Source organism: Rhineura floridana, chromosome 15, assembly GCF_030035675.1.
Source record: "Rhineura floridana isolate rRhiFlo1 chromosome 15, rRhiFlo1.hap2, whole genome shotgun sequence".
Classification (NCBI taxonomy): domain Eukaryota; kingdom Metazoa; phylum Chordata; class Lepidosauria; order Squamata; family Rhineuridae; genus Rhineura; species Rhineura floridana.
In genome coordinates, this window is record NC_084494.1 from 20205127 (window position 1) to 20230149 (window position 25023).

At 42.1% G+C, this 25023-nt stretch overlaps 1 protein-coding gene across 3 annotated transcripts in view; it reads right to left on the minus strand.

Annotated features, from left to right (window-relative positions):
* MECR (mitochondrial trans-2-enoyl-CoA reductase) overlaps positions 1-11608 on the minus strand; it is a 23680-nt gene extending 12072 nt beyond the window's left edge. Inside the window, exon 1 of one of the 3 annotated variants that reach the window (XM_061597682.1) lies at positions 11296-11608. In XM_061597682.1, coding sequence (XP_061453666.1) covers positions 11296-11459 — 164 coding nt within the window. In that variant the 5' untranslated portion in view covers positions 11460-11608. Of the gene's footprint in view, positions 1-8255; positions 8386-11295 lie in introns of those variants that run through there. The other 2 variants (XM_061597679.1, XM_061597681.1) reach the window with 2 other exon arrangements.
* Between the last annotated feature and the right edge of the window lie 13415 nt (positions 11609-25023).

Below are 25023 nucleotides of genomic sequence, written 5' to 3' on the forward strand. Positions count from 1 at the left end.
TTAAACCATCTGTCAGTATCCGAACAACTCCTCCAGGATCAGCTGCGGGCCCTTTGTAGACTCTTAACCCACCAGCTGGGAAACCAGTTTTCTAAGTGACTAAGGCGCTTCTATACTGGGAAGGACATTACTAATTCATCTGGATAACTGAGTGATGTTGCTAACCTGTTACATTGTAATGTTTTCCATGTTGTTCTTCCATATTTTTTCTCACCCAATTTGTGGCAATTTCTTGCTGTTTAAAATGTTCTTGTAGCACCACCCTATCATGTACAAACTGGCAAAATACTATTGTGGCTTTGTAGGATACTGTCTCTTTAATTCAGGGGTGGGTAACAGGATCTGGCCAGCAGGCTGGATCCTGAGTTTGATGGGTGGGTGGGTGGGTGGGGGGCTGACCATTCATCAATCACCTGTTATTACCCTAAGGACAGATAATCCATTTCTCCTTGAGTTTAAGCTGCACCGCAAAGAAAAATCCCAGCCAGTCCAAGTAGGACTTGTAGTCACTGTAGATCAGCTGATTGCTGCAGTCTTCAAGCTCCATTTTTGGCAGGGATTGTGGCTACACAAGAACTCCAGTTGGAGCTCCTGAGTGGAACTAGTTCCAGCAGAGTTTGCATTCATCACCAAATCTGAAAGGCACCAAATACAAGCCCTGCTTACCAAGGAACAATTGGGAGCATATTTTAAGACTTCCGGTTTTTCTTTGCAGCTGTGTTTTATCTGCCTCACACCTGATGTCATAGATGACAACTCTGGAGTGGGTAGGCATGGCTTGGTGAAAATAGCCTTGCGGGCCTAATTAAGTCTGTGGGCTGGAAGTTCTCCACTGCTGTTTTAATTTGTCAGTTCCTCCTTGTCTCTTTTCACTCACTTGGCCATGGCATTCCTGAATTGCCCTTAATCAATTCCTGCTTTAAATACTGATTTTCTTTTTACACAGCAATGCACTTTTTAAAAAAAATAAAAAATAATTTTCAATTTCTCAATTACCCTCAAAAAATAAATGTTCCAGCTATAAAGAGAAAATCAGTAAATTAAAGCACACCCACCCACAAACTTTGTAGTGAACTAATTAAGGGGAATCCAGGGATACGACAGCAAAGAAACCAGACAGGAAGAATTGGGTTCCAGGGGCAGAAGTTGCTTTAAAAGAAAAGCAGCAAAAAGGAAAATTACTCATTAAAGGGAGTGGCAGGGAGAAGCGGCATCTTTCCTGAATAGGACTTACTTCTGAGTAAAACCACAGTAAGATCTTGCCAATAAGTCTGGGATTTGATGGATTTTAATGGGGAAAAGAGTGCTGCTTTAAGTGCTGTGTGGGAGCACTGTTATGATTCCAGCTGACTTTCCATAAGCAATGCCTCAGCGACAGTAAGGTGCCATAGCATGGAAACAACCAATGTACATCTAAAAAATGCACATGGAAGACCTAAAATGTGCCACCTGGCATTATTTTGATCCCTGTGCAGGCTTTGGCTGCCTTACACCCTTTGAAAAAGGAAGCCTTGATTTCCAGCTGTTTTCTCACAGTGGGCAGCCAAATTAATTTCCTAGATCCCCATGAAGGCCCTGCCCAACACATTGGGTTGATGACACACAAATCACACACACACAAACAACTGCTACATCCCAATGAAGTATTGGCGCAGCATCTGACTTGTCAGCAATTCTGTTGCCACCCCAGAGAGGAAAATGGAAAAGTTCAAATCTTTTGCCATCAAGTGAGACCGAAGCATCTCAATAATTACAGGGTAGATTCTAGAACACAATAATGAAAATTAGTTGCAGCTAATAAGGGACTTCCCCAAAGGCTTTGAAGAGTTGTCATGAAAACCCATCAGCAAAAAGTTCATCTATATTTAGATTTTTTTTACCCTGCTTTACAGCCCTAGAGCTTTCAAAGACACTTATAGCAGGAATATCACACAATAGTGTAACACAGCAAAAATGACCATACCACATTAAAAATTTCAAACCAGATTATAACAGTTTGAAAAAAGCGGCCACATCACACCAAGATCATCCACCTCCAATACCATAAAATACATGTTTCCAAAAACTGCTTGGAAAGGCAATTTAGAGAGCAAGTTGAATCTCATATAACTAGAGCAGGATGACAAACCCGCAGGTCTTCAAACATTGTTGCATTCCAACTCTCATCTAGAGATGTGAAGGCCCAGGAAGAAAACCAGAAAAATTAAGGGGGAAATGCTTTTTTCCAAATTTTCCTGTTTTTTTTCCTGGGCCTTCACATCTCAACTCCCATCATCCCCAACCAGCATGGCCATTGGTCAGGTTCCCTCCTCACTCCGTGAGCATTCCAGAGTACAGGTGCCACCACTGAAAAAGCTCTGTTCCTAGAAGACGACAGAAATCACCAGTAGTGATGTAGAAGCGGACATTTTTATCATTTCCACCCCCCACCTCCTTGTCCTCTTAAATTAGGCCTTCCTGCCAGAGATGCGGACAGTATGCCTGCTCAGGTGAGATGTCCTGCTCCCCAAGGACCAAAACATCTGGGTGATTTCTTAAGCAAGCACACACAAAGCTGACCAGGTTTTACTTGAAACTTCTTCTAAAGAGTAGGACCTTAATTCCTGTTGGGGATGGAGGCACAAGTGGGAGAATGCAATGAAAAATGGACTCTTGTTTATCTTATATCTCACTGGACCAAACCATATAGCAAGGAAGAGTAAAAATGAAAGGAAGTGTGGCATAGTGACTAGAACATTGCAGGTAGTTGTGGGAGATGCAGGTTTGTATTCTGTGTATTAGTGGCATGGGACAATGATTTTCCCTCAGCTAACCTACCTAAGCATAATGCTGATATGAGCAAACTGGAGGAAGGAAGGAAAAACAAATGTAACTAAGTACAAATATATATATTTAAACAGCCTCTGCTTTTCATGAAAGGAAAACTGAATGCTACTGCCTGCCCATGTGTCCAATCCAGAGATACAGAAGACATTTGACAAGATATGTAAAAGAGATCCCTATCAGGATGACTAGGAGTAATCCATAAAGAGTTTTAAAACAGCAGGATAATTTTAAGGTAGACTTAGAAGTGAGTTTCAGGATGACTGCCACAAACACTACTGTATCCTGTTCAATGTAACTCTTTGAATTTAGCTCTTTTAACAGAATGAGCCAGCGTCCTAAAATTTATGGTACCTAAAAGTAATTTTTGAAATAGACAGCACAAGTTGCAAGCGTTCAAGACTTAAGCACTTGGACATTAGCATTCTTTGATCATGCAGTTGAGGCACTCTGAAAAGATGTGTTGAGTCTCTAGCAAACAGAGGAGGAAAAAACGTGTCCATTCACCCTAAGTCCTTTATTGTCCCTGAAGGATTTCTGGCTGAATGCTGGGTAGTTCTGGACAAGGTTTCCAAGCTCTGACTATGCTTAAGAAACTTTTACATACACTCTAACTTTTTAAACCAGGAGTTACCCCCTATTTTCTGGTACCTGCCCCTGGTAAAACACTTCTGGGGATTTTGACTTTTAACTTCTGAGTTAATACGTCAGGGTGCAAGTGTTCATTCTAAAAAACAAGTTCACACCAATGCAGGACAGGCTATTGCAGAGTAAACCACTATGGTGTATAATAGACAGAAGCCTTCAGCAATGCTCAATGGGGATGAGGAAGAAAAGTGATATTTGGAGTGAGCATAGGGATGTTAATAATACATACTATTTTCAATGGTGACATGTTGAAAAGTATATTCTCATATAAAGAGTATATGAAACGACAGCCAATGTGGCAATGTGGTTAGAGTGTTGGACTACGACCTGGGAGACCAAGGCCCAAATCCCCACTTGGCAATGAAGCTCACTGGTTGACCTTGGGCCAGTCACCGCTTCTCAACCTAACCTACCTCATAGGATTGTTGTGGGGATAAAATGGAGAGGCAGAGAACCAAGTATGCCACCTGGCACTTCTTGGAGGAAAGGTGGGATATAAATTTAAATAAAATAAATAAGATTACGAACAGTACAGGCCTTTCTATATTGTCGCAAAGAATCACTATGCTCATAGTCCCTTCTCATCTAAAACAGGATATTGACTTCTTTATACTTTTGAGAAGGAAAACAAAGGGGGGAAATACTTTTTATTTTTCATTATAAAAACACCATTGCTGAAATGTTAAATTGGTACCATGCATTACCATAGAGTCTTGTACTATGATTCTCCAAGTTCTTCCTAAAGAGGTGGGGGAAAGTTGCAGAAGCATGCCCTTGCAGGAAACAGTGTGCCCACCCTTGTGCTGAATTCAAGGTAGCAAGCAGTATGATCAAGAGCATAGGTCATTTGCTGTGTGCATCAAAGGGAAAATCCTTTTTTTAAAACACAGAAATTTGAAATAATGCTTTGGGCCATGTGGTCCTGCTCCTGGTAAATGTCACCAGTCTAGATGAAGGCAACAGTTGCCATGAGGAGCCCATTTTAATAAAAGAGCTCTGTGTGGCATGCCATCTCCTTTATGGGACCTACACTGTGAAGCATACCCTTGTACCACATGTGGCTTTTTCCAGGGCGGTGGGACTTTATGGTGGGGGTTTACAAGCCCATCTGCAATACATTCACATAAACCTGCCTATCAATTCAGAATCCTTAGAGGCTCTTCTCCATATGCCAACACCCTCTGAAGTGAGGCAGATGTCTTTGAAACAGTTACCCTAAACAACTTGGGATCAAGATACACAGCTGACTGGCTCCTCTATTATGGATCAAATTGACCTTTACAGTCAGAGGAGATCCTGCTGGCCATATGATGGCCTGTGAACTGCCATCTGGAAACGTCTCAGAAATTGTCCTTTTCAGTTATAACACCAATCCTCTGGAATACTCTCCCAAAAGAGAATTCAGGAAGTTCCATCTGCTGAATGCTTCAAATGTCTCCTAAAAACTCTATTGTTTGATCAGGTCTATTTGGATGCTTGAGAGTCTTATCTTGTTTGGTTGCAGACTTCAGTGATAGACTTTTTTGCAACGTATTTATTATATTTTGATCTTCTTGTATTTTGTTGCATTTATTGTATTTTGATTTTATAATTTCTATAAACTGCTCAGAAATTTTTGTCAAAATATTAACTGGTATATACATTTTCTAAAAATGTTTAATTTATCTGGAAAGATGATTTTTTCTGTGGTGTCACCAAAGTTATGGAACTCAATCCCTAGCCATATTAATCTGGCACCATCTTTGTTATCTTTTTAGGCTCCAGACAAAGTCTGCTTTCTTCCTCTTGCTTAGTGGTGTCTGAGATCCTTTTTAATGATATTTTAGGTGCTATTTTTATTTTTAACCATTTTATCTGTTGTTGTGGCTGTTTTTATCTTGCCGTCCAGTTGTTTAGAATAGTATTTTATTATTGCAAGCCACTATAAAGTTGAGGTTGATTTCACTGCAAAAGGCAGGAAATTATTCTTAACAAAAATAAAATGTGGAAGGCAGTTCTAAAGTTACAATAAGACAATCAACTGCAACTCTCAGTGGAGGCCGATGTACAGGGCCCTATATATAGGGTATGGGGAAGGTACACTCCAAACTATGAGCCTTTAATCTTAATATTACATACTTTTAATTCATTTTCCCACATAAAATCATAGGGATCAGATTCTGAAACATGCATTTACAGGCTATAAAATCATTTTTAGGTTCAAGATTCCCTCTACAACAGCCTTTGGTACATCTTAGACAGAGTGAAATGTTTGCAACAATGCTATCCATCACCAAAGACCTCTAGCAGTGATAACATTGTTTATTTTTTTTCATAATGAGAAAAGCCACACGCAGCTGGAGCTGTTGGAATTAAAATAGGTTTGGCTGTTTCAACAGAATTGTTCCTGCCATCTCCTCTGAAAGCCTGAAGTGCTCTTCTTTTCAAAGGCTTTCCGATCCTGATGGTTTAAACCAACTGATCACAAACACAGTTGCTAATTTGCAGCCATTAATGTCATGGGAATTTTTGTGCAAGTACAAATACCGAGGCCCTTGTTCAAGTCCCAAGTAGCATCTGTGCTACAGTTAGGGAGACTTTATGGCTTAGCTCACCTTGGAATTATTGCTCATCTGTTTTGACTTAATTGGAACAGAGTTATCGATTATCCATGTGGCTTAAGTGGTCATATTCTGTTCACATCTAAGACCTTGCACTAAAGTTACAAACATAGGATATTTTACCTGCATGTTATTCCATCCCCCTCCTCCCGCGAAGAGCCCATCTCATTTTGCCTTCATTGATAACTGATACTCCCTTCTTTATAGTTGTCACACAACACTTTGGATGCTCTTTGTACATCTAGAGGTTTGTTGCTCATTCCATGTCAGTGACCTTCAACTAGTCCAGACTCGAGACTCACCTCTGACTTCCAACCAACAACATGGGATCCACTTTCACTTTTAATATTTAATCTTGCAACTAATGCACATTATTAATCCTAAAATGGCAATTCAGAAGAATATACATAGTGAGTTGTATTCAGCTAAGTTTTATTTAGAGTAGATGAAATCAATAAGTTAGCCATGCCTATTAACTTCAGTGGGTCTACTCTGAGCAGGACTAGCATTCAGTATCACCCCAGTGTTACTTAGGCATTATTACTATATCAAAACGAGTGATATTCTTAAAAGATTCACTCACAATTTCAGTGGGACACCTGGGCATATTTATTCTTCCAGATTTCATTCTAGTGAGGAGTGATATTAGCAAGGCTCACTTGCAACTCATTTCCTACAGCTAATCTTTTTGTTTTACTTTGAGGAGCACCATTCTTGAGAAGCCTTGTTCACAAAGATAGGTGTTACCAAATGGCAGCACACGGATGGTAGTTTCACTTGCTAATTGAAGACGTATGCTTTAAGTCAGAGTTTGAATAAAGTTTCCATTATGACTTTCTAATTCTGAGCTTCCCAGGTTTGCATAGCTTTACTCACATTAAAATATCTTGCCAGTGCCAAGCATAACCAAAGTGATTACAATCACATCCTAGCTGTCCCCCAAACTTGGGGGGGACACACACACACTGGAATTTAAAATGGTGGTGGATATTCTCAACTGAAAGGAGTGGTAGCTTTGCTGCAGCAGCCTACTTTTTAAGTACATGGGTGCTCAGGGATAGCACTCGGTGTGAAGGCTTACTCTGTCCCATAGTGTCGTGGAAGAAGAATGCAGGGGAGCATAGCTCTAGGACTTTCTTCTTAACAAGAGCGATGATAGCATCTGCTGGACAGGCAATGTAATTAATGGACTCTCCTTGCTCTGGCAGATGAATGAGGTATTAATGAGGATTTCAGGTTTGTTTTTAGCAGATTAGCATACAGGAAGTCAGAGAATAAGAGGGGACAATTAAACAGACTGGATACTTTTGTTTAATGTAGTTTCTACTACACACTAGCAGTTTAAATACCAATGTGTCTTTGCAAGATTGTTTTGTGTTTCTAGTTACCCTAATAAATTTGGTATTATGCCACATACTGCTGTTCTCTGGTGTGCATATATGTGCATGCATGCATTTAATATATATATATATATAAAATCGACAAAACTTTCTACATTTTGAACTTGTTTGGGAGGCATGGCTATGAGGGCTGTCATGATGAGCTCCTGCACTTTAAAATTTACCACTACACCACAGCTGTCATCCCCAGTCTTGGGGAGGAGGGGTGGGGAAGAACAGGATTTTTATACCCCACCTTTCCACTACCAAGTCTATTCAGGAAAATACAAATGAACATTAGACTAAAACCATCCAACTATAGAATCCTGCAAAAGAAATAGCAGTTGTGGTAAGAAAAAAAATCAGAAGAGTGGGAATCATGTACTGAATGCTATAGATATAAAATGAAACACAGTTCTGACTGGGGGCCTTAAAAATAATGAGCAGGTGCCAACCTGATATTTGAGGAGGGTATTCAACAAGCAGGGTGCCACCACAGAAGAGGCCTTTCCCCTGGACACCACTCCTTCAACTTCTGAAGATTAGGGTACTTAAAACCTCAGAAGAGGACCTTAAGGAACAGGCAAATTCATATGGGAGAAGGCCACTTCTCAGACTGTCAGGAGAATATGGCCCTTCAACTGCCTTGCCAACTGCAGTCCATTTGCTCACAGAACTCACCACGACTAACTGAAAAGAAAGCCAACTTCTCTTTGCACAATCTTGCTCCTTCCCCGCAGACCCGTATCTGGTGAATAATGATGTGTGAATATGCATGTATGTGTGTGGAGCGTTTGTATATTACCCAGTATACGCAGGAGTCTTTGTATCTCGACACACTTTGCACACAGAGAAGAAACGCTGCAAGATCCCTGTCAGCCAAGATGGGACCATCTGGTGTCAAGGTGGATGGGAAGTGCTATCCTCACCATTACAGCATCCATGAGTGCACCCATTCATTACTAAGAGAGAAAGTAAAGAAAGCCAGTGTAGCGGCTAACGTGCTGGACACAGTATGGAAAGACTTGGGTCAAATGCCTGCTCAACCATACAGTTTGAGCACAGTACATCCTCTCTGTCTAACCACTGTACTGTACTGTACCACCTCTGCTAAAAGAAGATGGGAACAGGGCTGCAACAGGCAACATCCAGAGAGAAACTGTTCTCTTCTCTCCCCCCACCAACCCATTCCATCCTTAAGAGGTACTGTCTTTGTCTGGAAGAGAGAAATAATATAACTCACACTGCCTCAGTAGTCAAGCATAAGCAGAACTCCATTACAGAGGCTATGAACAGGTCTTTGTCTCCCCTCTAATGTTAAAGCAGTGGTGCTAAACTTTTATTGACCTGAGGGCCACATTGACTGAAGGTCAATCCACTGGAGCTCCAGTGGGTGTGGTGAAAATGTGTGTGTCTTCTATAATCTACAAGACATCATTGTAATGGCCACACATGTGGTTCTTTCACTCCCCAACAGGGGAATTGTCAGATCACTACTTTATCGTGACTAAAGGCAGGTGGCTAATTACAAATCTCTCATGAGCTGCTGGATGAGTAGCTAGTCTGGCTGCTAATGAAGAACTTGAACAATAAAATCCAGTAGAGAAGATGGTTCAGTCTGAGCCCTTGATCTCAACATTTCTGCATGGACCAGATTTTTTTCTAATTTATAGCTCCCTTGAAAAAGTGATGTTATAATGGAAATGCTGACAGACCATTAATTATCGTATTGCCAGCAAAGTATAGCAGGAACCTAATCATCCAAATTTGCTCAAATGTATTATGCCATTCAGCTGAATAATGGTCACTCGCCTCAACTGATCAAGTAACTTGTGTAAGAAATCCATTGCTTAATCTACAAGATGCTGGACAGGAAATTTTATGGCCAATTGTCATATCTGATTTCCTTTCATGACAAATTAAATATCGCTATGGCACTTTCAAGAAGTAGCACCGGAATCAGAGAATAGGGCACAGAATCTAGAGTGAAGGAGACTTTGCTTTAACCAAGTCTCCTTAGCAGCACGTTCCAAAATCTTTACATCAACAGAGTGAGACACAACAAGGATTGTCTCCATCCTCCACTACTTCTCTCCATAGCCTCTGCTACCACCATTTCTCCCCACTGATTGTCCCAAATGGTTTTCTAGCCTTCTCCATCCCTAGCCAGACCACTGCTCCTCTCTTCCTGCAACAGCCCATGATCACAACTCGAGCTGAACCCTAGCTCCCTGAGATTGCATTATCAGCAATATTTCCTCCTTTGGGGCTTGATGCCCCAGCAAATGGGAAGGAAAATACTTTTCTGCTAAGCCCCTGGAATGCATGTATAGTAAACAAGTACTATCTCTTAAAGTTTATTTCTAGTCCCTTTAATTGTCTGGTAGCCACACGTGACTCATAAGCCATAGTTCCCTCACTGGATAAAATACCCTTCCATAGCTCGGGTGGGGAACTTGATTCGGCCAGTGGGCTTATCTTCCCCTGCTCCCCATGAGACAAATATGACAGGTGGGTGGAGTGATTCATCAGCCAATCACCTGATGAGTCCCCAAAGGTAACTCAATCACACAGTGATCCTTGCAGAAAAGAGGTTTAGCAGCCAGTGACTTCAAGCCTGCTTTCTGCAGGGATCAGGTGTGTGATCACATTCGCCATGGGATACTCACTCATGTGGCTGATCCAGCCATGTATGACAGCAGATTGGTGTGGTTTGGGGAAATCAGTCTCATGAGCTAAATTGGGATCTGTGGCGGGTCAAATCTGGCCTGCAGGCTGGAGGTTCCCTACCCCTGTTCTACAGGAAGCTGTCTCATGCAGTGTCAGACAAAGGAGTTACTAGATTGTAGTGGCAACACAGTTACAGCAGGGCCAAATGTTAGGCTTGCCCCTGAGGCCATGAGAGTTGCCCTGACCCCTTAATCAATGAGGAACAGGGAGAACGCACGTGACTTCAGTGGCAGGGCTAAGTGTGTGGCTCCACTGTACCTGTGTTGCCTCTTAAATCCAGTAATGCCTGAAGAGGGATTATTTATTTATTTATATATATCCCATCCTTCCTCCCAGTAGGAGCCCAGGGTGGCAAGATTATTTCTCTATCCAGGCCAGTATTGTCTACTCTGACTGGCAGCATCTCTGGCACAGGTCTTTCCCATCATCAGCGGCTAAAGAGACAGACTACAAATCAGGCAGTCCCCAGTCTGAATCACATCTCTGTTGTGAACTCACTAGGTAGCATTAGGCAAGGCACACTCTCTTAGCCTCAGCCCCTACATCTGCAAAATGAGGGAAACTTCTATCAGCTTACCTTAAAAGGTTGTTATAAGGATTACTACTAGGTAATGCACGTACCATCCTTTGAACAAAAAGCATTATAAAATGTTAAGTATTACAACTATCATCAATATCATCACTTGATACCAAATCTTGTTAGCTGGTGATGACAGGAGTTGAACTTGGGATCTTCTGCATGTTAAAGCATATACACTACCATTGAGCAATGGTCTGTCCATGGCCATGTTCAATATTATTATATTACACATCCTTCACCAGAATACAGTATGCCAAGTCAAATTTCAAAGCCCAATAGGCTTCTCTTATTGAAGGACAAGCTACTGGTGGCTTTCAATCGCCCATTCCTAGCTCCTTATTTTTTTTACAAGTCAGATCATGGTAGCACAGCCTTATAAATAAGCCCACAAAAATTATGGGGTTTACTTCGAAGTAGACATTTATAGGATTGTTGCCATCACTACAGCCAAATCGGCAAGGGGAAAAAAATGGGGGACTCTGTTAGAACCGGTTCCATGGCAAACAAACGCTTAGACCAGTCCATCTTCCCTTACTTTAGGACCTGAGCCGGCTCTCCATGCTGCTCATAGACCAGCCCCCGAGGCCGCGCCCGGCTCACTGCTGCCGCTGACAGAGCGCGAAGACCGGCGTCCAATAGAGGCCGAAACGGCCGAGCACGACTCCCTCGCGCTGCCGCCGCTAAACCCATAGCAACCATCACCGCAATTTGCGAGCGCGGGATGATGATGATGATGACATCTCAGCGTCCCGCAGGCCATACCAATATGCGTCATCAACGACGAGCTTTCCTCCCACGCACCGCCTCCCTCCGGTGAGAGATCTGACGGGAGGGCACGTGACCGGCTGGAGCTCTAGCATCCACGTGGCTCTTTTAATCACAAGGGCGGGAAGACTAGGGAGATTTTTCTCCTTTCCTTCTCTATTCATAATAGGGAGGATTTCAGATTGGAGAATCTGCAGGAGAACAGAAGTATTAAAGGGTTGGGAGTGAAGATCCGCTTGCCTTCTGGGCAGAGCTCTCTAGAGAAACCTTATTCATATTGACTCATTTATTTATTAACAGCATTTTTATTTGTTTATTAATTACATTTATATCCGAGCCTTTCTCCTAGAAGGAGCCCAGGGCGGCAAACAAAAACACTAAAAAAGCTTTAAAACATCTGAAAAACAAAAGACTTTAGAACATATTTAAACAAAACTTTATTTATTATTAATTTAATTTATATCCCAGCCTTCCTCCCAGAAGGAGCCCAGAGAGGCAAACAAAAACACTAAAAACATCTTAAAAACAAAACATCTCTAAAACATCTTTAAAAATAATCTTTACAACATATTTAAAAATAAATAAATTTAAAAACAATTCCAACACAGATGCAGACTGGGATAAGTTCTCGAAAGCCTTGTCAAAGGAGGAAGGTCTTCAATAGGTGCTGAAAACAAATTTAATAAATGTTTAATAAATTTATATTCCCCATTCAGCGGGGAAGGGAAAAAATCATCCTATATTCCCCCCAATAACCAAGTTCTCACAGTAACATAAAAATGAAAAATATTTATTTATTAATGTGTTTCTTTACAGCATTTATATTTTATTTATTTACAACCAAATTCTCTGGACGGCTTACAATAACATGAAAAAGGAGGATATATATAATACAGTGGGGACACACCAATCCCAGCAGCAGCAAATAAAAACAACAGCCTCAAACTCAAGCAACACCAATGATATTTTATTTAAATTAAAAAAAAACAACCCAACCCCTGTCCCACTGAATTGTAGTACCTCTTTAACAGCAGGTACTGAGCAAGTGGCTGTGTACAAAAAGCATTGCCTTTCAGGTGGCTTTTTGGATGTAGTTTATAGTGCAGGAAGAGTGTTTTGTTTTTAACAGATTTTATGTTTACAATGTCATCTGCAATTCATTTGGCCTCTTATCCTGCAAAGCACTTGACAGGGTAGAGTTAAGTGACTGTGGGAGTAACCAGCCTGTTGGGGAATATCCAAAAATAGTTTTGCAAGTTGCATTTTATTTAAAGATGCATATATCTTTAAAATTCATTGATACAATTTTTCAAAATTGCTGTAAAAAGCCCTAAAGGCAGTTTACATCTACAGTTAAAGTCATATATGTCAATAGTGAAGTCAGGTGCTGAGTTCTATGTTTTCTGTATAAATATGCTTTTGTTGTGAGACACCAAAGTATAACTAAGGAATGCTTGTAGTTCCTATCTTTGCTTCCATGGTGTGTGTTGTTTCTGAGGCGGTGAATCTGCAGTACTTTCAAGTTGATATCTCCCATTGTTGATTCAAGTATCTTTACTAATGTTATAAAATATGTTTATATTGGAAATGTGTAACCTCATATTGGGTATGCGTTATTTGTTACAGTTACTGAGATTATACTAGAAAGATGTTTAATTTCTGAAGAAGCTCCTGTTGCAAAAGAGGACTACACTGGGAATCAGGTAAAGATCTATGTTTACACCAAAATTCACATTAACATCTCTGTACACGTTATGTACACGTAGCATATTTGTATATAGCATGTTTTAAACTTGTTGCCTCATTGTGAGATTTTCATTAGCGTTTGCTATGTACGGTTCGGTACTTTGCTGGTTGTTTACTTTTCCCTATATTGTACAAATCCTACATTTGTGTATATGTCATTCTCTAGTTGTGTGCTTGTTAGCATTGGCGTTTTTGTTTTGTATGCATCTGGTGCCCCATTTTTGTTGTTAGTTGTAGCTTAGCAACATCTGGAGGGCCACAGGTTCCCCACACCTGCCCTAACCAGAGCTTGGAAAAGTTACTCTTTTGAACTACAACTCCCATCAGCCCCAGCCAGCATGGCCACTGGATTGGGCTGATGGGAGTTGTAGTTCAAAAAAAGTAACTTTTCCAAGCTCTGGCCCTAACCACTACACTGCACTGCCTCATTCAGGCAGCCTGTTATGGGTGCCCCATCCTCCTGCTCCCCCTTTCCCTTCCCTAGACCAATATTTTACTGTTTCACACATTTGCATGAATATATGCTGCTGGATCAGCTCGTTATACAAAGAAGATGAGTTATTGCTGTGGTTACAGTCTTTTACTTAGCAATTTCCTGAGTTATTTGGGAAAAAAAAATTAATGACCTCTTTTGCTTCTAAAATCGGCTCATAAACACATCATTTTCATAATGCTCCTAAATCTACTGCATGTTAATGCACTGCTTTCTTTGGGCCAAATGAGAGCCATTAGTGGAACACTTAGCACCCTGCCATAAGAAGAAGAAAAAGTTGAATGACAAGAAATATATATATTTTTAAATGTTGAAATCTGGTTTGCTCTTCCGCATATAGAACAAAAATGGTGCAGAGGAAGGAATTTCATATTTAACGCAGGACACTTGGCAATCATTTTAAAAGGCAAAGGCTTATTTCAGGATATTGTGCAGAGTTCTACTCAGGGGAAGATTCCAATTCATGCCTTGACAGGATGGGTCCTAGATGCCCTCTCTTAAGCGGAGCCTGTGCTGCACAGGTCAGAAACAGCTGAAGTGAAACTGGTGCAAATATCGCCATGATGATAATCAGACACGTGCTAGAGGGCATGATTGCATGGTGGTGAAGGTGGCAAAGAATGTTTTCTCCCTTTACTTGTCCCTCAGGTAGCAGAGTGGTGTGTGGACTATTAAAGACTGCCATTATGAATAAGAACACAAGAAGAGCCTGCTGGATCAGGCCAGTGGCCCACCCAGCATCCTGTTCTCAGAGTGGCCAACCAGATGCCTGTGGGAAATGCACAACTGGGACCTGAGTACAAGAGCACTCTCCCCTCCTGTGGTTTTCAGCAACTCAGATTCAGAATGAGATGCTTGAAACCTCAGATACCTGCTGTTAACAATTTACCATGCTCTTAGAGGGCAATGCTAATCTCAGGACCCCAACTCTACCTCTAGTAGATATGAACTGACTTAGACCCTTAGATCTTCATCTGAGGTCCTTCTCCGAGTCCCCCCCTCTGAGTGGGGCTGGGAGGATGATGACAAGGGAGTGGGCCTTTTTTTCTGTTACATCATCTGTTCTGTGGAATGTTCTCCTCAGCAAAGGCTGCCTGATGCCTTCACTAACATATTTTCAGTGTCAGGTAAAGACGTACCTGTTTCCCCAGGCTTCTGATTGAGTTCATGTTTTGTTGTTAGTGGGCTGCCAAAGCTTCCTGTGGCTGACTGTGCATGCATATGTATGTATTGTAGGTGTTTTGTATGGATTAGTTAACATTTTGTGTAATTGGTTAATAAATATGCATTTATGTGTATATTGTTAAATGTGTTGTAAGTCACCTACAGACCTTCGGGTAACAAGGGACTAACAAGTCTAGCTAATCATTATTGTCTCTGCCACAGACACTATGCTTGAGACAGCTCCTAATGAGGTATCCAGTGCAGATCTGGTCTGATACTGTGGAATCAGTTCCAGCTTTTGAGGCCTGGAGATGTGGTCTATTTATTTATTTATTTATTTATTACATTTATATCCCACCTTTCCTCCAAGGAGGTCAAGGTGGCATACAAACATGATTCTTTCCCTCCCAATTTTATCCTCACAACAACCTTGTGAGGTACATTAGGCTGTGAGACAGTGACTGGCTCAAGGTCACCCAGTGAGCTTCATGGCCAAGCAGGGATCTAAAACCTGGTCTCCCATGTCCCAGTCCAGCACTCTAACCACTATACCTCACTGGCTCAAGGTCAAGGTGTTTGGTGCTATCCAATTGACTACTTGTCCTCTCAAGTCTTGCCCTGGGTGTATCCAGGGTGTGGTGACTGCATCTTTGCATGGCACTGTAGTGTCTGCCATCCTTGAAGAAGATGGTGGAGTGCCCATTTCTCCAAAAATCCACACTGGACTTAGGCGTTTGCAATAGGTACTGCCTAGTCACAAAGGTCCTCTTTGGGGGAAGGTTCTCAAAAGGATTCAGGTCCAATTGCTCTTGAGAGAAACAGACCCACTGCAATTTGGTTTCAGGTGTGATAGATGATCTTTATCAGGAAAGGGACAGGGGTACACGGCCCTGTTGATTCTCCTTGATCTCTTTGTGGCTTTTGATACCATCAGCGAGAGTACCGTGCTGGATCAGCTCTGTAGCTTGAGAGTTGAAGGTACTGTATTACACTGGTTCCATTCCCACACCCACGGCCATTTACAGAAGGTAGTATTGAGGGGAGGATGTCTTGGTCCCATGGCTTTTATTCTGTGGGGTTCCGCAGGGTTCCATCTTGTCCCTGATGCTATTTAACATCTGTATGAAGCCATTGGGAGTGGTGGTTAGGACTTTTGGAGCAAGTTGTCACTAGTATGCTGATGACACTTAGCTTATGTCTCTGTGTCTTCACTTCTGTCAAATGAGGTTGTGCAGGCCATAGACTAGTACTTGGACATAGTGCTGGGCTGCGTGAGGTCCAGTGAATGTATAATTATACATAAGTGTTTAAAGAGCAGAATTGGCTTAAACTCTCTAGCAAAGCACCAGTAGTGGCTAGTGGCTCCTTGTCAGTGGAGCAGTGGAACCCGCTCTGGGTTTTAGTCCAAATTTTCAAGTAGCTGGCCAAGGTGGTTCAGAACCTTGGACAGCTCCTTGAAAGTTTGAACTAAACCCTGGAGTGGGTTCCACTGCCCCACTGACATAGAGCCACCAGCCACCACCACAAAGCACCCTGTTGCCAGGCTTAATGCCAAATGAGCAATTGGGAGTTGTCTGGCCTGCAAGTGCCAAAATTATCTGAAAAACCATGTAAATCCAGAAATGGGTCAAGGAAACAACCTGTTGGTATGTTAAATGCATCCAAGTTTTTTTTAAGTGTTTTGAGAGCTCTAATTAGCTTCCCAAAGGTTAATTAACAATTCGAATTGTAAATCCAAATCCCTCTGGTTCTGTTCGGCATTCATCAGAACACAATTCCTTTCAATGGTGTGGACTTGCAGAGGCCTCAGACAGTTTGTTTTTCCATCAGGCATGGCTTGGAGATCTAACTCTCAGCTCCCTCTGCTCATCAGAGATAAGTTTGCTGCCTAAGCATATCTCTTGACCTCTAAGGAAGGTTTCACACTGCCGTGGAGCTCTACAAAGAGACAGTGTTATGCAGTTTTTTCCTAAAAGTTCTTTTTGAAGTTTGGATGATGGGACAATTCAATAGTTAATTGAAGGAAGTGGTTCCCAAACTTGTTTTCCCACAGACCACTTGAAAATTGCTGATGATCTTGGTGGACTACTTATGCTGTAATCCAATACATATCTACTTAGAAATAAGATCTGTTGGGTTCAGTGGGCCTTGCTCCCAGCTCAGTGTGTGTAGGATTGCAGCCTTAACGATTTTTCTTAAGTCCGGTTCTCCACATTTCTACATCAGTTTGTGAACAGTTTTTAAAAAGTAATCTTCATAAAAATTAGCATTTTATTGCTGTTTTCTCCTAAAATACACATTTTGGTGTGCAATTTTGCCTAATATAGATATTTTTTGGAAGTAATTTTTTCCAGTATGTATTTTTGTATGTTATTTTCACAAATACATGCACTTTAATGCACACAGTATATTAATTTTTGTACATATTACTTGGCTGGAGAACTGCATTGCAAAATTTGGGGGAGTGCAAATTTTGAAGAATGACTAAATTTCGGCCCATATATTGTTTTGGAAAGTGTGAATTAGGGAGATTCACCTTTAAATGTGAAGTGGGTCAAACTTCTTCTCCATCTCTAAATATGATGGTAGACTGAAATAAGAAAACTGAATGCGTTTATGAAAATTAAAGGATGATGTAACTGTCAATCACAGATAACATCAAGAACTGGAAACATTTAGAAAACAGTTAGCTGTACCAAAAAAAAAAAGAATTTTGGCATGGAGATGGTGTGTATAAAGGATTGTCATCTGCTGGTTTGTGTAGCTGCCTCTTTGCCAACTCTCCTCTTGCCAGCCACTGTGAGGACTTGTTTTTGCAATTCCTCTGCAATGACAATGGAAAAAAACACATTTGCTGAAGCTCTTTGCTTCCATTTAAGCATCTGGAGGCATGCAAGGCATTTTGTCAAGAATGCGCAGCACCTGAAAGCTCCCGTCGCGACATTTATGGCCAGATTGCCCTGCTGAGCACTACTGAAATGTGGCCACTACACTCAGGTTCCTAAATTACAGTGGAGTGCTGTGTGGGGAAGTGCGGGAGGTAGAGAAAAAAAAAGACAAAATCAGTCCTGTCCTTTTGGGCACAATTCACTTCTTTGAAAGATGTAGATAATACATCCCTGCCTTCAAGTGGTGATGTGGGACTTAATGATTTGGTAAAGTCATTCAGGTTGGTCTAATGACCAGAGCACACACTGAAGGAAGCTGGAAGAAGGCCTATGCTGGGCCTTTCAAGCTCACCCTCAGAGAAATCCAGCTACATACTATGCCAATGGGTGGACTGTTAGGAGAAAAAAACAATAATTACTCTTTTTAGTAAAAAAGCACATTTCTATGCATTTCTTCTTCCTTCACGCTGGGTTTGCACACAAATTACAGTTTCTAGGGCAAAGCTTTTGTTTTCTGACTTGGACAAAAGCACACCTCCCTTTTTCTTTCATTCTCTGGCTGCTCATGAGGCTGTCCATTTTCAGTTTGTCTGAGAGACCTTTTAAAACATCCCGGGCGTTGTTAAACTCCGAACTTTCAAGGAGCTGTCCAAGGTGCATTACTCGAAACTTTCAAGTTCAGACTAAAACCCATAGCAGTTTCCACTGCACCAAGGTTTAACAAAAACTATTAAACTATCAGGACTCCCATAACAATGGTGGGGAACCTCAGGGCCAAATGTGACCCTGCAGGCCTCTACTTGGCACTTGAACTCTCTCCTCAGGCTATGCCCCTTAATGGTGCTGTTTCACCCCCTAAACGTTTTTGCCTGGCTTGAGTATCTCTGTGAGCTCTGATATTGCATCTTCTTTATCTGGATAGATAGAGAATGGTGCTGTGCTCCAGGTGGGTGCCCTCAGGGGCTAGGGCCTCAGTCCAAAGAGGGTGAAGCTTATCGTCTGAAGAATTCCACAGTACAAAATGGAACAGTGCTCAGCCTCTAAAGAAAAAAGTAACATAATCACACTATTATTAATAACACATTTTTAAGGTCACAAAATGCCACAGGTATCAGGGACAAGTTGCCATTTTCCCCCAAAGTGATGTTATAGGTATTAGCCAATATGTAGCCATGACACCTGTGCTTCCACAGTTGAAAATGTATCAATTGCCACAACAGCAAGATGGCAGTGCAGGGAATGAGAAGACTGATTTGCCAAGGACGAAAAATGGTTTTGGAGTGGCATTTCCCTATGATACCTGCATTTTCTTTATGGAAGATGCCTGCTTTTTTTTTATCATAACTGAGTAAGAACAACACATTTATCACATATAAAGGCTGGATCAATTTCAGTTTCTCTCCATTTCTCATACGTTAAATTCAACTCATCAAATTTCTGCAATATCTTGCTTTTTTTTTTTGAAGTCCTCACAAAATTTCACCTGCATTGTAGGCGCACATTTGTCCTAATATGCACATTTTAGTATGTAAAAGATACAGTTTGGGTTGGAGAGCCCTGCTGAACTGCTCAGACTAGTTCTTTTCATAAGGTAATAATTCAGGCCAGACCAGTTTGTGAGTCAATGGGCCTGTTAAGTGGCTGATCTACATGCCAAAGGATGCTATAGGAACTCTGCCAGGAAAGCAGTGTGTTGCCATAGGAATGAGGGTATCCCTCCCCCCTCACCTGGCTGGGGCAGGAGGTTGGTTTTGAATTAGTCTGATGAAAAGCTGGGAAGCTGGAACAGACACACAGAGAGGACTGTTCTCTGTGCTCAATCCCAAAGCTGTGGCTTTGGGAAACTCCCCTAGAAACTGGATGAAGAAACGGTCTGTTGGGCTTTTAATGCTGAGAACCCCTTTATCTTACACTCAAGTTGTTCATATGTGTAAATAAACCATATATCCTAAAAATACCATCGTCTCACCTGACCTTCATTCCAAGAAAACCAAACTGAAACCAAACCCTGGATAAGTGCAGGAACCCCTGGAAGTCTTGCACCGCTCAGAGACTGGGGTGCTGCAACATTATTCTTGTCCAGAGACTTGGCACTGAGCTTGACAGAGTATTAACAATTAAAGCTGCTTGCTGTTAAATTATTGATTTTGAATCAGTGTTTTAATCTAATCACAGCAATAAAAAGAGCATTTTAACTGTGTTTAAAAGGCTGAATTTCAAATGCCTCCATTTCTTTTTTTAAAAAAACTTAATTTGTTGACTGTGGGACATTAGTGCTCTTGTAAAGACTAGAAAAGGAATTCATTCCATGCAAGCAAGTGTGGAGAGGCCATTGTTTTGGTCACACCTCCTCTGGAGAAGTAAGGAATAGTTCAGACACACAATTTCCTGCGTGAGAGGAAATGTTAAAGCTGAAGTTATGTGGGCAATATGCTGGACTGGTTCTTTTGACATAGCAGGAAATATTTGAAAATCCCAATAAAATGACCCTGTCACACTTTCCAGCAGCGCTCATTCTCAGTTGATATTCCAAGCAAATCCAGCTATACCTTAGCATGCTTCCAGAATCCAGACTCAATAGCAACTCTGCTTCCAGACATCTATTATTCTGTAACCGAGTGGGCAGTTCCCCTTTCTCCATCTCCAAATGCTGAGGGAGGAGCAATTTGCACTGGGATTATTGTGTGTGGAGAAAAAAGTGAAATACTCTCTCCCCTCTCCCTCCTTACACTCCTCATCATGATTGCCCCTTCCTCCAGTTGCAATTGCGGGTTTTTTTGGGAGGGGGAGATAAATGGAAATTAAGGCAATACAATTTGGAAAAGGAAGGGTTAAAGTGGTTGAGTGGATTCTTAGAGCCAGACCATGAAGAAGGAAATGGCTAGAGCACAAGCTAGGATATGGCTAAGCAATCTATATAGGCCACAAGCTGACCAGATTAGCATTGGGATGGATCACCTACCACTCTGGAAAGGGCACAGCTATTCCATTAAGTTTTTTCTTTTTTTAAAGTAGGGCTTTCTGAATTATGGGGGGAAAATAGGAAGCTGAACAGCATGAACTGGCAGAACTTGGGCTGTGGCTTTGAGTCCACTGCTCTGCTCTTTCCCAACCCCACTTTGGAACTGCTGTGCCCATCTGAAAGAGGGTCAGGATGGCAAAATACTAGATGACTAAGACAAATGCCTTCCTGAACTACCTGACTAAATTGGGGATACTAAAGAGGGACCAGCCCTTCGAGACATATCTTTTGAAAGTTCTTGGTTTCCAGCCATTTCAAAAGGACATCAGCCACACGTTCCCCTGAGCTTTAAAGCAGCTCAGGCTCATGGCAGAACATTGCTACTTAAATGCTGGGGGAATACAAAGTATCTTCAGTAAGGGTACAAACACACTCACTGTTCTGCCGGTTCCAGTGCGTCTCCACCTCTCTTTAATGAAAATGGGGGCACACTACACTAGTTAAACCCTCCCTTTTTACAGTTAAACCTGGTGGAAGCAACTTGAGCGCATTTTTTAAAAAATCACATCAAGGAGATTTCGCAACTGATTGGCAGATCAACCCGTTCCTCCTCCAGATGTGACTAATGGAAACACTTTGCTCTGGTGACTAGTGTGCTCACAGCTTTAAAGTGCTACTTTCCTCATTGCATGTGGTTAGACTGAGTTTTAGGAACATCCTATTAGTGGGTTATTTTAAACTCTGGATCTAGGCTGCATGCACACCATGAATTTAAAGCACATTTCCCCTTCAAAGAATCCTTGGAACAGTAGTTTGCTAAGGGTGCTGGGAACTGTAGCGCTGAGAAGGGGAAACAACTAGGATTTTTTGGGGGGTGGGCTATGCCACAGCTTCCCCAACCCTGCTATAAAAGGTAACATGTATTATTTCACCGTCTTACCCCAAATGTTTTAAGCCGATCACTGAGATCGTCTGAGGGAGCATTATTAGTGGTCTGTCATGGATCAGAAGCCCAACTCATAGAATCATAGAATAGTAGAGTTGGAAGGGGCCTATAAGGCCATCGAGTCCAACCCCTTGCTCGATGCAGGAATCCAATTTAAAGCATACCTGGCAGATGGCTGTCCAGCTGCCTCTTGAAGGCTTCCAGTGTTGGAGAGCCCACCACCTCCCTAGGCCATTGGTTCCATTGTCGTACAGCTCTAATAGTTGGGACGTTTTTCTTGATGTTCAGCCGAAATCTGGCTTCCTGTAACTTGAGCCCATTATTCTGTGTCCTGCACTCTGGGATGATTGAGAAGAAATCCTGGACCTCTTCTGTGTGACTCATGTCGTGCCTTCAGTGTGGTGGGCCCAACTCTATGAAACTCCCTCCCATTTTAAATCAGGCAGGCACTGTCCCTGCTACATTTCAGGTGCCAGGTTAAAAGGATTTATTTCAGGAGATTTTTGTACTATGCATGTTGCTCTAATGTTTTCTATTTTCTCATGTTTTAATCCAAGTGTGTGGAGCTCAGATGTTGCTGAACTACAACTCCCATCCGCCTCAGCAAGCATGACCAATAGCCAGGGATGATGGGAGCTGTGGTCCAGCAACATCTGGAGGGCCAAAGTTTCACCATACTTTTGAAACTAATTTGTATATTTTAGGGTTTCCCCTCCCTTGTCTGCTGCTTAGAGACTTATAGTGAAAAGCAAGGTTTAAATTTCTTAAATAAAATTTCTCTTCAAAAAGTGGTGAGCCAGCCCTACGCTTGGGGCCCCTCCGTATTCTACTGGGGGTGGCCCTGGACCTCTGCCCAAATGTCCTATCCTGATGGTATTATGGCAGCCTAGGGATCTCTGCCAGACATCCCTTAATTTCATCTCAGGGAATTGAGATATTTGATGGAATGCTCCTGTTCCTCTGCTTCCCAGCCTTCCCCATTCAACAACGACGTGGCATGCATTGATCAGGATCATTGCATGCAAAAAGCAGAACACCCACTCTGTGCCCTTCCATCTGCCATCTGCTTCTCTTCCCCCCCCCAGAAAGGGTTAAAGAGCTAATTACCCTGGCAAAATGAGATTCTCTCGCATATCGGTCCAGACGTATGTGTTTGAAAATCGGGACTGGCAGACAATTTATGATTATTTTGTTAATGTTTCTCTCTCTCTTTTTCCCAAACACAATTTCCCATGATTAAGAGCTTTTTCATCTCTTGAAGCTACAATCTTTTTTTAAAAAAAAAGGACACACAAATCATGTTTGTGTTTCTTGTGGGAGGCTTTATTACTTTCTTTCTTTCTTTTTTTAGGTTAAAGAAAGGCGGAGGAGCACGACTCTTCAAGCAAAAGCAGCATTTCACGGCTTCATTAGTAACCCCTCTCCCCCAGCAGAGCTGCCTGGCCGGAAGGATAAATGAGCCTGTTTGCTCCTTTCTGTTTTGCCTGGCTAATAACCATTATTGTTAATTATGAAGCCATGATTTATCATGCTCATTGACTGATTTAAGTAATTCCTGCATGTCCTGCAAGCAAAAGTGTTGCCAATATGACATTGGATCAATTTATTATATTATTATTATTATTATTATTATTATTATTAAAAAAACCTGTTAAGCAATTTTAATGCTGGTAAGTTGAGCTAGTATGACAGAGCAATGAATCGGACTCCTTAATCTATGGTGTGGACAATGAAGCATCACACTGGCCTCAGCAATGCGCCAGGGTACAACCTGCCTTATGAAGAACTTCACTCTCCTTTCCCCAAGGAACACTCTGCTCCTCTGTCTCACTCTGATAGTAATCTTGGAATTTGTCAGGCTTCCACCCTGCCCAAACCTGGGCCAGGAACATAAGAGGAGTCCTGCTGGATCAGGCCAAAGATCCACCAGTCCCGCATTCTGTTCTCACAATGGCCAACCAGATGCCTAGAGGAAGCCCACAAGCAGGACCTGAGTTTGTGTTCCCCAGTAACTGGCATTCAGAGGCACACTGTCTCCAACAGTAGAGGTAGAACATAACCATTGTAACTCGTAAACATTGATACCCTTATCCTCCAAACCATCAGGAACTCTAAAGAGCCATTGGATCCTCCTGACATACCTGCCTCAGGAGTGGAGTGGAGGTCAGCATACTACCTGCCTGGGTTCCTGCCTGGCTCTTGGACCCCACTCATCTTCTCCAGGGCTACAAGAACAGAGGAGATAGTCAACATGGCATGGAAGATCCTTACTAGATCAGGGCCTATCTGAGAGACTGGAAGGGCGGAGCCTCCAGTTCCTATATAAGCTCCCACTCTCAGCTGCTTTGTTGCTGAAGGTCTAAAGTAGACAAAACTCTAGGGCCCACTCAACAGAGATGGCCGCATTTGTTGGAGCAACATGAGCTGCTGGGGGAAGGAACGTATTTATTTATTTATTTCATTTTGCACGATTGATATCTTGCTTAATCAAAAAATATCTCCAAGCTGTTTACATAACAGAAGGCATGAGAAGGAAGCAGTAAGGTGCTGGCGGTGGGGAGGTTTCAAACCAGGGCCCCCAGCAGCTAGGGTGACTATGATTCCTACTTAACAGAGGATTGTCCACTATTTGAAGGGCTGACAGAGGGCAGTCCTCTATTTGAGGTAATCCTCCATTTCAGGTGTGGGGAACCTTTGGCCCTCCAGATGTTGCTGAACTACAACTGCCATCATCCCTGGCCATTGGTTATGCTTGCTGGGGCTTATGTAATTCAGCAACACTGCTGCCCTTTGGGAGGAAGGGCAGGGTATAAATGTAATTATTTATTTATTTATTTATTTATTTTATTTTCATTTCTAGACCGCCCATAGCTAATAGCTCTCTGGGCGGTGTACAAAACGAGATTAAAATACAATATAGAATAAAATCAATAACAAAGAGGAACACATTAAACTAAAACATTAAACATTAAAATGCCTGGGAGTATAGCCAGGTCTTAACCTGGCGCCGAAAAGAAAAAACCGTAGGCGCCAGGCGTATTTCCTCCGGTAAGCTGTTCCATAATTCGGGGGCCACCACAGAAAAGGCTCTAGATCTAGTAACAGTCCTCCGGGCATCCTGGTGAGTTGGTACCCGGAGGAGGGCCTTAGATACTGAACGAAGTGAACGGGTAGGTTCATAGCGGGAGAGGCGTTCCACAAGGTATTGCGGTCCCACACCGTGTAAGGCTTTATAGGTCAACACCAGCACCTTGAATCTGGCTCGGAAACAAATAGGTAGCCAGTGCAAGCGAGCCAGG